Source organism: Poromitra crassiceps, assembly GCF_964638095.1.
Source record: "Poromitra crassiceps genome assembly, chromosome: 10".
Classification (NCBI taxonomy): Eukaryota; Metazoa; Chordata; class Actinopteri; order Beryciformes; family Melamphaidae; genus Poromitra; species Poromitra crassiceps.
Window position 1 is genome coordinate 15,248,468 of NC_139631.1, and position 12,865 is coordinate 15,261,332.

The following is a 12,865-nucleotide window of genomic DNA, read 5'->3' on the forward strand; positions in this document are numbered from 1 at the left end:
CTCTTCGGTGATTGGCTCAGCAGACGGAGATGAACAACGTCATAACAGATGTCATATTGACAGATGACAAGGGCTGATTGGCTATTGAGGATGGGGTGATATATCTGGTGACACAACGTCGTAACAGACATAATATTTGACAGATGTCATGGGCTGATTAGCTATTGAGGATGGGGCGATGTGACCTGACTGAGTCTTCATTCTTGAAACTCGGTCCAAGAGACCCCATTAGTTACGGCCAAGCAATTTGATTGGACAAGAGGCATTCCAGCCGTGCTGATATACAGTATAACGTCACGGGATGCATCACTGTATGTAGATCACTCCGCTTCACATCTGTTCTAATGTAACGTTGATTAGGTTGCGTTCACAGCATTTTTCTGTGCACAGTAGTCACAGCGATATGGATACATTTGACCTTAATTATGAACGGTAAGCTGAAATACTCTGTGCTAACCTAAAAGTAGAGTTGGTAAATAGTTTAACATGTAGCCTGGGAACCTGACGAATCTGCGAGCTCATGTTTCTTTTGCTCTGGCATTTGCGAATCGGTCTGGAGATGTCAGGCTATGGTAGTAGTGCAATCCTGAGGAAACTATTTTTGTTGGCAGAGACAAAAAACACCATCTCAACTTACTATGTGATGTGCTGGCTATCGTCACGGCTGTGATTGTCTTCGACACTCCGCCTGTGGCTTTATGTTCTGCCTTTGTGCTCACCAACACCAGGGCACAGTCAACCTACCAGACTATTCTCCCCATCTCTCTCAAACATGCAGAAACACATACACACACATAGAAACTAGGGATGTTCATTTTGAAAATTTTCCAAAATCGATAATCGGTGAGAATTAACGATCAATTATCGATTATCGATTTTATTAATACTTAGAAAATTTTCAATTTTTTCAATTTTTTCAATTTTTTTTTTTTTTTTTTTTTAACAAAATGAATGCCTATGGCAGAAAATACGAAAGACAACGTGTTCTCCTCAATGAACTCTTTATTTCAATGTGTCTCCTCTCCAACACTGCTGTCCCCGGCGCATGCCGGTGTGAATTTCTCATGTTTAAAACAGTTTTGTTGGCACAAAGGCCCGTGCCCAGCCAGAAAACTAGAGACTATATGAAGCTCCACCTCACGTTAGTCGGCTGTGCAATGGAGTGGGGCGAGGAGGAACGAATTCCACCCAAACCTAGTCCAAAAAAAAAAAAAAAAAAAAAATTTTTTTTTTTTTTTTTTTTTTAAATAATTAAAAAATCGATCCAAATGCCACAGGATCGATTCCAATCCTTAACGATCGATTATCGATTTTCGATAATTGATGAACATCCCTAATAGAAACACACACTAGCAGACAAACTGTTTGCATGTGTGTGTGTGTGTGTGTGTGTGTGTGTGTGTGTGTGTGTGTTGTGCACGCATGCTTTGACTGACATGCCGAACATTACATAAAGACCATCGGTCAGCTTTCAGACAGTGATTCAAAGACACAAGACCTTTTAATAGCTGTGACTCAACGCTCTCCCACTTAAAGTATTGATTTGGGCTGGTTGCTCACATATTCATCATTAGGGCAACATGTTCACCTTTTGTGCAAGACTGCAATACATTTTACAATACAAAGTGATTAACAGGATAAGAAGATCAATAAAGAGATGAAACACACAAATTAGAATCGGGGTGCAATATGAATAGTAGCAATATTAATGGTAAGTAAAATAAAAAATGGGAAATACAAAATAATGCATAATAAATGTGTTACATGGTGAAACAGACAAATGCAGCACAGTAAAAGGGGTAGATTAAAACCAAACTGATTACCGGCACTTATAAACTAGATAAAACAACAACCAAGGTCAGATTCGCTATGACTAATAACATGCAGCTAATCTAAAAAGGTATCTCTTAAGATTGTTGACAGATTATGATGCCCTCAGGTCCTCTGGCAGCTGTTCCAGAGGCGAGGACCACACACACTAAAAGCAGTGTCTCTGGACAGGAGGGATCGGCAGCCAAGGACATACGTTATTATTATTATTATACTTTAAAAGCATACATCGTTTCAGCGCCAGCAGTTTAGCTAAAGCTTTCTTGGCCAGGCTTTTTGCGAGGCCAGACAGGAGAGAGCAGTACAGACAGGAGAGAGCAGTACAGACAGGAGAGAGCAGTACAGACAGGAGAGAGCAGTACAGACAGGAGAGAGGAGAGAGCAGTACAGACAGGAGAGAGCAGTACAGACAGGAGAGAGCAGTACAGACAGGAGAGAGCAGTACAGGAGAGAGCAGTACAGACAGGAGAGAGCAGTACAGACAGGAGAGAGGAGAGAGCAGTACAGACAGGAGAGAGCAGTACAGACAGGAGAGAGCAGTACAGACAGGAGAGAGCAGTACAGACAGGAGAGAGCAGTACAGACAGGAGAGAGCAGTACATGGGCTTCACAAATCAAATCATGACAGCAAGGATTTAGCCAGGAGCTTAAAATGATTATTGCAGGCATGAAGTTAAAACTTATGGCAATTGTATTAACATTTTTTTATAGACCTTGACAAAACAGCAACATTTCTGAGAATGGAATCATCGACCTTCGTATAGTTCGTATAGCTTTTCCATTTTAAATTGGGTTTATAGTATTGCAGAAATATATTATTTTTCAACATCTTGACTGCATACTACCCCAGATTGTAATATATAGTGCTAGCAGCTAATACTTTAATTAAGGGGTTACCTGAGCCCATAATCCCTCCTGTCTGCGGTGTATACTGTATATATGTGTGTGTGTGTGTGTGTGTGTGTGTGTGTGTGCGCATGTGTCGAGATGCGACAATGAGGAGAAAGAGGCTACAGGCGACAGAGCACAAGGATGACAGCAACACCACACTCTCATTACCCTGTGTATTTATAGCCTCTCTATCTTCATCCCTGTGTGTGTGTGTGTGTGTGTGTGTGTGTGTGTGTGTGTGTGTGTGTGTGTGTGTGTGTGTGTGTGTGTGTGTGTGTGAGAGAGTGGGCACTTGGCCATGCTCTGCTGCCAGTTTCGGGGCTCAGCTCAGGGCTCCATCCTCTAACCCAGAATATTGACACCACAAGCAATCTGTTTCCTCTCAGTGGAAGCCTGCCTAGCCTATGGCAGCCTTTATGTCACCCATAAATTGGGAGACAAAGCCAGCCAACATTAATGGAACAATAAATAAATGTTTGCATTTGAAATGTCACATAATTATTGTACACCGAAGCAGCGTGCACCATAAAGGTTTCAAAAGGAACAGCGCAGCGCACCGACAGCTCAATTGGCAATGTTTACATTTCAAATGACACAAGACTCCATGATTCAATAAGTCTTCATCGACTTTATTGTCAGAGTGGATAATATGCATTTGCCATTTGAAATGTTAATCTTGTGCATATTTCCATGAAGCATAATACTGCCTCCCTACATTAGATCAAAAGATGTACTTATTCTCTGTCCTTTCTCTTTTGTTATACCTTAGCTCTATGGTCATCCAGCTCTAGTATCAGCCAGAGTCAATGTCTGGCATGGGAATTAGAGTCTAGGCCAATATGCCTCACCTCTAAGACAATGTCAATGCCAGTCTGCCTAAGTCATGTTATGTGCCACGTCATCGCAGAAGGCACGGCCACAACGTCCAGTATGTCAGCTACTGTTCAGGGAAGGCATTTTAAGTTGGAGCCATGTTGCCTTGAGCAACATTTTGAGGCAATGCAGATGGACAACACTGCCACCAAGATCAATAACAAACATAGTGAACTCTAAGCAAGTATAATGAGATGCGGTTGGTTTACAATGTTAAAGGGATACGCCACTTTTTTGGGGCGTTTCGCTCATTTGCCATAACCAAGGTGCACCGTGCCTTTACCGTCACTGTCCGCGCAGTATACAGTGAACACAACAAATTCAGAGACCTCTGGGCTCCATTGTCTTCACTTTTGGTCGACCACACCAGGTAGGAGGAAATACCACGAGGGTCAATCAAGCTGCTCTGTATACTTCCAATGCTACCGCTGGATTAGGAGATCTCACACCCGCCGCGTGGCGTCCGTCTCTCACGCCCTGCAGCGTGAGTTGCCACGTCTGGTCTATTTGTGACGCGAGCCGCGAGCAGCCGCATTCAGTCAGTACAAGTTGTGACCGGCGTGGAGCGAAAAAGCGTGCTTTTGGTGTGAATGGCCAGGCTCCTGCTCGACGCTTCCATGACGCGCTGTGTCGCTTCCATTTCCAGTGTGTCTATGCCTTAAATGAGTGAACATTTCGTGGTCTACAAAGCTAAAATGCAGCTATCTATCAGATCCTAATGTTTTCATGCTTTTGGAATGAACTCAGTCAGTCCTAACCATACAGATGTGACACTCGCAGGTGGTCCCAACACCTCCGAGTACCGTAGCTCGCAGGGACGCCTCCTGACATCACCATCAATCAAAGTGGCCCATCCAGCGATGGAGATACATTAGCAAAGCGTAGATGCGTGAAGGATTGCATTATCAATGTCATTGTGATTCATTTTCTTCAATACATCAAGCAAAAGCACACTTGGGAATCTTCCCACTGTTCTTGAATCAAGAGTGGAGGCTTCTATACCAAATCTGTCCACTGATTTTACAGCAATTTGTTGTGGTTGTAGCTCAGCCAGGCCTGCCATGATGACCAGCCCCGGGGGGAGGTTTCAGCTCAAATAAAGTGTTTTTCTATCCTCAGGACACTGTTAGCTTTGTTCAGTTTTCCTCTGATACTATAGTGGGACAAAAGTTATAACTGCATACTTGCCCTTGTAGAGATACTAACACCAAAGCAATTTCTTGTCTGGCTTGCATAAAGCCCCGTTAAATAAATACTATAAAGCATTTTTTTTATTTTACATTTTAGTGTCGAGTTAGAAAAGAGCTGTAAAAATGATATATTAATTGTACATTAGAATTCCTTGTCCGATTTATGAAACAGCTTTTCCAAATTGGTAGCAAATGGAGAGAATGCCTTTGAGAACACCTTAATCACACACAGGCTTATTCATCAATCTCTTTAGGCAAGAAATGATGGGGGGAAGAACCTGTGTGGAACTGTGATTACTTTCCAACAATAGACTATCATCTGAGCTTCTGGAGCTCTTCAAAGGCACAATTCCACAAAAAGGCAACAATACTAACCAAGGCCTTGCATACATTACATTGTAAAATAGCATACTAGCTGATAAATAAATCCATGCAGCAAGCAAACAGTGCATTCTAAAGAAAAGCCTGAATATGATGTTGCAATAAAGTCTCAAGTAAAACAATATCCTTCTTCAGCCCTGACTGAGCAACTCGAGTAATGGCCGCCCTTTTCATTTCAGCACAGACATACAGAGGAGGCTGATGCTGAAACCCCTGAGGATGAAGCTCCTTCATATCCAATTAAACCTCTGGCCTTTTGCTGAAAGAATTAAACACACACGTACATTCATGTGCGAGTGCTCACACGTGTGCGTGTGCACACACACACACACACACACACACACACACAGACTCACACGCACAGACTCACACGCACACGCATACACACGATTGCCATTCCATGTCAACAGCAACAGAGAAGAGTGGAGTGGTTTACCGTGACTGAAAATCAAACAACAGTAAAAAAAGGCTGCTTTGATTCAGTCCCCGGTGTATTATATCCACAATGCACCAGGGCCTTTCATTGTACCTGTGATAAGCGAAGAACTGGCACCAGCTGGATACCATGGAACAATTCAACAATTCAATAGCAGGGTTTGGTCGCCTAGCAACCATGGCAGGAGCTGGTGATGTTCTGGTAATTTTCAAAGTGATTTTCTGTTATCTCGTCTTCTAACGTCTTTCCTGACACTTCTGATATGAATGGATAAAAATAAAAAAAGAGAGTAAGATTTGTGTCCGAATTCTGAATTAGGGTATACACTTTACTAAAACTGGGTAGGTATCAGCTTTCAGCTCAGTGTCAACCAGCTACCAAAGTGACATCTGCTTCAAGGTCTGACGTGTTGCCTTCTGAGATGGTTTTCTGCTCACCGCAGTTGTAAAGAGGTGATCAGAGTTACTGTCTCCTTTCTGTCAGCTTCAACCAGTCTGGCTGCTCTCCTCTGACCTGTCATCAACCAGTCTGGCTGCTCTCCTCTGACCTCTCATCAACCAGTCTGGCTGCTCTCCTCTGACCTCTCATCAACCAGTCTGGCTGCTCTCCTCTGACCTCTCATCAACCAGTCTGGCTGCTCTCCTCTGACCTGTCATCAACCAGTCTGGCTGCTCTCCTCTGACCTCTCATCAACCAGTCTGGCTGCTCTCCTCTGACCTGTCATCAACCAGTCTGGCTGCTCTCCTCTGACCTCTCATCAACCAGTCTGGCTGCTCTCCTCTGACCTCTCATCAACCAGTCTGGCTGCTCTCCTCTGACCTCTCATCAACCAGTCTGGCTGCTCTCCTCTGACCTCTCATCAACCAGTCAGGCTGCTCTCCTCTGACCTCTCATCAACCAGTCTGGCTGCTCTCCTCTGACCTGTCATCAACCAGTCTGGCTGCTCTCCTCTGACCTGTCATCAACCAGTCTGGCTGCTCTCCTCTGACCTCTCATCAACCAGTCTGGCTGCTCTCCTCTGACCTGTCATCAACCAGTCTGGCTGCTCTCCTCTGACCTGTCATCAACCAGTCTGGCTGCTCTCCTCTGACCTCTCATCAACCAGTCTGGCTGCTCTCCTCTGACCTCTCATCAACCAGTCTGGCTGCTCTCCTCTGACCTCTCATCATCAACTGTCGCTCAGTGGATGTGTTGTGTTTTTCACATCATTCTGTGTAAACCGTAGAGACTGTTGTGTGTGAAAATCCCAGCGGATGCACAGTTTCAGAAATACTCTGGCACTAACAACCATGCCATGGTAAAAAAAGAAAAAATCACATTTTCCCCCCATTCTGATGTTGGATTTGAAAATGAAGTGAAGCTGCTGACCTGTAACTGCATCATCTTATGCATTGCACTGCTGCTTGCATGAATAAGCAGGTCACAAAGGGTCACAATGTGTTCCTAATAAAGTGCTCGGCGGTGAGTGGACTATATGTCACTGGGTCACTGAGCTGAGGGAATGACAAAGTGGTGGAGGCCATTTTCAATGTGTATTGTCAGTAACTATATTATGAAAAGGACTTAAACCATAATGCCAGAACGTTTATCTACTATGTGCTTCATCTTGCTGAATGTTGACCGGCATGGTCGATTAGCCATAAAGTGAACAGAGGCCATATAGAAGACATATCTTGAGTATAAATCTGTAAGCAACAATTATGTTTATGAATCTGTAACATTTTATTGTATGCGTTTTATTTAATGAGGCACACAGATTCTATCACATCATGGGCCATATCTTACACCCAAGTCTAATTACCACTCGGTCAGTAAATCAAAGGAGGTGTTTCAGCGACCCAGTGGTAATTAAAAGAAGAAAAGGGAGATTTTGAGTGCTAGAAACCAGCAAGGATTTGCCCTTGCACTAAGACTTGGGTGTAAGATATAGCCCTATATGTCTATTCACTGGTTATATAGCCTTATAAAATGGCTCTCTCAAATCAAGCAATCTGATTGGTTCACAGCCATTGTATAATTCCAGTAACCGAGTTCAATAACCCATGGCCATGGGTTATTGGTTGCCATGGCAACTCTCTTACTAAGAGAGTAATAATAAGGCTTACCTCAAATGACAACGTAGAAAAAAAAATGGCAGAGACAGCTGTCAGATCCTTGTGAATCGATCTTCACTTATAACTTTACTAATACTTCACAGAAAATGATGTTTTGTACAAGAATAGATGCGGGCTAATGTCTTCTTTGCAAAAGAAAGGCTGTTAACTCTGCATTTAACCCCGCATTTAACCCCGTAACGTTAGTTGGTGTAGGGCAAGCCCTGAGAATGCAACGCTGCGCTCGAGCTGCCTGGGTTTCCAGAAAGCTCTCAGCCAAGCGCCAGGATTGGCCAATGTCAACTTCAGTCTCCAGAACGATCCAATCAAATCACCCGCACGTCTATCTTCTTGCTAGAGGTCCCGCCTTACAGTAGTGTTTCAACTGACTCTCAGAATACCATGCCAGTCGGACTTATAGTGTTATTATTATTATATTATTATACTTGGAACCCTTTTATAAAAGCAATATAGCACTCGAGCAGCGTGTGTTGTGGAATATATCCCCCTGCTCAGTTGTTATCCCACTCGGCCTGCGGCCTCGTGGGATAACAACTGATCAGGGGGATATATTCACCACAACACACTTGCTCTCATGATATATTGCTTAACTATATGTCTATTCACTGGTTTGATTTGATAACTATCGCACACTGTGGATTTCCAACTCTTTTGCAACTGAAGTTACCTCAGTTGGGAAGAGTAGCATTGTCACAAATTTCCCTCTTTGGACTGGAGGAGAGTTATGAATTTTACAAGATAGCGCATGACAATGCAGGTGTTGCCACTGACATACAGTATCAGTAAGTGCAAGACTATAAAAAGTGATTTAATCAAGGGTCACAAAATGCTAACGGCATCGAAATTACTATTAGCCTTGGTTAGCCAGTTGTGACCCTGGATCAAAGCACTTTTGTATAGCCGTGAGGTTGTGCAGACGTGATAAACCAACCTTTCCAAGCACAAGTGCGCTATGTTTCTTAGCATGGAAATGTCATCGTTGATAGTCATTTCCAGAGAGCAGTTTGGCCTTGCTGTTTATTGCGGTCTAAACTGCTGCGTTCCAGCTGGAGTTATGCCGTGTCCTCTTTATTTTACCCAGGTTCCTACAGTCCTGCCAGTGGAGGGCATGGAGGAAAGTTCGTAGCTCAGCAGCCTCTAAAGAGTCGGAGCCTTCTAGGCAGTCTATAAGCCACAAACACTGGAATCTGGTCCAGTAACGCTATGTACTGAGAGACGCAGCTCAACACCACCTCTGCTTCAGTGTACAACACACACCGCACACAGTCTGACAAGTGTGCCCTAGGGTGACAGACAACAGCATACATTGAGATGGCTTCAAAAACATCTGACTGACCCTGGGCTGCTCTCCTGTTCTCACAGCATGACCCAGCGCACAGCGACAGCTAGATCAATATTGACAGCACAGATGTATAACAGGGCAGGCTCTGAATCCTGAAGATACATTTCTTTTCAGAGAGACCATCACTGCTTTGAAATCAGAGATAAAAAGCTCTTAATGGGTACGGCAATATAGGCTTATTGCTTTATTGCCCCCAATAAGTCGGCTTCTCATAGATAATACCCGTGTGTTGTGTGTGCCGCCATAAAAAGAGCGCCATAAAAAATAGCGAATGCAATCTCACAACTCGCCAGATAGAGTGACAATAGAATGTGTTCAGAGTGACAGCAATAATGGAACTCGAAGTCCTTAAGGATACATCTAGTAACTGTTAAATTCAGATTTTAAATGCTGTATTGAGATTAGGCATTTCTATAAAAAACAATATACGAAAAAAGGATGAGGATCAAAGACTTTTGAATTCTCATCTCAGTTTGTGGTGATGCTGTCACGCTAAAATACACAGTAAAAAATAAATAATATTATAACCACAGAGAGAAAGCATCCATTTGATATGCAGACAACAAGTGTCTGAACCGACTATTTATGGAAATGAAAACTGAGAGAAACGCAGATCTCCAAATCGGGCTGAAATTGACACATTTGTTTGGTACAGTACAGTCTGGTTTTGGAGCAGGCAGCGAATACCAGATCGAATTTTCAAAAGATTTAAGTTTGGATGCAAAATGCAGAGCTTTCATGTCTAAGCTGGGATGACTGTATGATCTCACACAAGGTTGTGGTTAATTAATTGACACGCGGCATCAATTCTTTTTTGCAAATAGGCCATTCATAATAACATCTCTTAAGGCTATACACCTACGTCTAGTGCTCCATTAAAAAGTGGTGTTATTCTATACCCTTGTCCCTGTTTAAATAATTATGTCATTATTTCTGTCTTTATATGAGTTTTCGGGGGCTGTCAACTTTGCTCAGACCTTGTTAAACTTAAGTATATTGGGGGCATCCTGTTATCTCAGTGGGCTTGGTTGTATACCATGTAACTGTGATATTGTCAGTTTGAATCTGGCTCACAACTTTTATTCTCTCTCTCTCTCTCTCTCCCCTCGGCCCAGGTTATTTAACTCTCTCTCTCTCTCCCTCCCTCCCTCCCTCTCTCTCTCTCCCCTCGGCCCAGGTTATTTAACTCTCTCTCTCCTCGGCCCAGGTTATTTAACTCTCTCTCTCTCTCCTTGGCCCAGGTTATTTATCTCTCTCTCTCTCTCTCTCTCTCTCTCTCTCTCTCTCTCTCTCTCTCTCTCTCTCTCTCTCTCTCTCTCTCTCTCTCTCTCTCTCTCTCTCTCTCTCTCTCTCTCTCTCTCTCTCTCTCTCTCTCTCTCTCTCTCTCTCTCTCTCTCTCTGGCCCAGGTTATTTAACATGGCTTGTGTAAAATAACCGTTCCCTCCCCTCAGAAAATGCAAAGGCTGAAGCAGACACTTCAATATTAAACCCAAGCAATTATGCTTCCATCTAATCTTCTCTCTCAGCACAGAGCTGCATTATCATTCATGTCACTCCCCACTACATCACAACTGCTGCTGACGTCACAGACAGACATTACTTGGTGGCATCACTGCCATCACAGGGACAAGTCTCATTATCCCTGGAAACGAAAATTGGGCACTTTCTATCATAGCATAATACTGATTCTTCATCATTCTCAATCATCACGTCTGTCACCAGCATGGTCGTCATCATCGCTACTGCACTGGACTAGTGATGATGATGATGATGATGATGAAGACAAAAGGAGCGGTAATGTTTCAACAATCAGTCCACCAAAAAGCCTCCACAACAGCTCTACAGTGATAAAAAAAAAATGCTCTCTAATTACAGACACTTGCAATTCTGCTAGCTTCACCTTTTTTTAATCAGCAGTATACATTTGTAATTAAATTGTAAATTGAGGCAATTGACCAGTGTGGTGGAAGCTACCGAGCTACCACAGCTAAATCAGTATAGAAGAAACACTGATCTTTGACTACGACATGCTTACCTCTACTATGGTGGTTTTGGCTGCCTTGCACATGGGCTGGTTGAAGTTTCTGGCTGTTTTCCTAACAGAGAAGAGCAAGAGAGGGACAATATTAAACCAAATATAATGTTAGGTTCTTGATACAAATTGCATTTGGCAACTTTGAAAAGTAGGGAGTAACCATGCCTGCAATTCAGCCTGAAAACATAATTCAAAATGTGGTGACTGAGGTCTCACCAGTTGTATAAGCTGGCAGTTTTCTGGAGGACACTGCCACCTTGTGGAGAAAGACTGAACTGCATCTATTAATTTTAATAATTTTCATTTTGGGCCTTGTGACTAGTGGTAGCCAGGTAGGCATATCCTTTATTAATCCGTAACATAATAGCACAGTTAAAGTAGAATGTGTATGCAGGATCTATTAAACTGTTGCATATCTTAAAAAGTAGCTAGTATACAAACCAATAAGAAATACATGAAAGGTTCTACATCTACTGATTAGTATCAGTTGACTCTTTGACTATGAATAACTCAAGGTAAGGTTGTCATGGTCCATCTAAGTGAATCCCCCTGGCTGAATACATCTTGAAGAGGGAAAAAAACCTGCCCATTTCCCCTTAAACTATTGTTCCATGTCATCACCTGCCTCCAGCAGCATGTTCTGCTTGTTGTGCAAACATGACAAGGTGATTAAGACGAGGACAGAAGAGGCTTAAACATTTAAAATGGTAAATACTGGCATTGGTGTAATGGAATGTACTTGTGCTAATGTGTGTGAGTAGATGTTGATTCATGTTGCGTTCAGTAATTGAAAACTCTTCTGTTTACATTACATTGATGGGGTTGTGGTTCAAGAGCTACCTGAAAACGACATTTCCAGCCTTGTCGGCCTTCCAGGCCTTGATCAGAGCAAAGTCTCCGGTGATGGCATTTTCCATGATGTAGTTCCGGCCGTTGAACTCCCGCACCTGAGCACAATGATGACATCACAATTCACGCAATGAATGATAGCAACCCTGGCCTCAGGGTTGAACAGCGTTTGGAAATGTGATCAATGCTAAGCCCATTCCTATTCCAGTGTGACAGACACAGTTGTGGAAAAACAGGTTTGGATCGGTTTGGTAAGATGTCGGTTGTGCCATGGTGAATTAAGGCAGCGTCCTCACCTCTCTCTTTTCACTGGCGATGGCAATGGTGCCATCTTTATTGTATTTGATGGGAGAGCCTCCCTCTTGGATTAGTGTACCATAGCCAGTGGCTGTGAAGAAGGCAGGAACCCCAGCACCCCCTGCCCTGATCCTCTCTGCCAGGGTGCCCTGAGGAGCGGAAGAGTTCACAGAGTGTTATCATTACTACTGTAATTTGCTAGTGTTGTGTCAGCTAGAATTAGCTAGACATATTTTCTGTGAAGCCCTCTAGGGCATGCTTGTGAATTAGGGCTATACAAATAAACTTGACACCACGGAATGTGCACAAGAAAAAAGTCCACTGCGTGCCTTTGTTACTAGTGTGGAGCATGAAATCCCATCATCTGGATGTTGGAGGTTAGCATGTCAAGTCTGCAGTTTACAACTTGCTTTGCGTGGGTTAGGCTTTGTTTTATTTTTGTGTCCATCCATGTGTTTTCTGACCCACCTGTGGCGTCAGTTCCACTTCCAGCTCCCCACTCAGATACTGTCGCTCAAACTCTGCATTCTCGCCGACGTACGACGAGATCATCCTCTTGATCTGCTTGGTCTGGAGGAGCAGGCCCAGGCCAAAGTTATCCACTCTGAAGAAACACACAAACACAC

At 43.3% G+C, this 12,865-nt stretch overlaps 1 protein-coding gene across 1 annotated transcript in view; it reads right to left on the minus strand.

The window, feature by feature from the left end:
• oxct1a (3-oxoacid CoA transferase 1a) overlaps nucleotides 1–12,865 on the minus strand; it is an 82,352-nt gene that overhangs the window by 50,582 nt on the left and 18,905 nt on the right. The window contains exons 4-7 of the mRNA XM_083644889.1: nucleotides 12,708–12,843; nucleotides 12,239–12,388; nucleotides 11,934–12,040; nucleotides 11,094–11,154 (exon numbers count right to left, since the gene is read on the minus strand). Of these exons, the coding sequence (XP_083501015.1) occupies nucleotides 11,094–11,154; nucleotides 11,934–12,040; nucleotides 12,239–12,388; nucleotides 12,708–12,843 (454 nt within the window). The remainder of the gene's footprint in view (nucleotides 1–11,093; nucleotides 11,155–11,933; nucleotides 12,041–12,238; nucleotides 12,389–12,707; nucleotides 12,844–12,865) is intronic.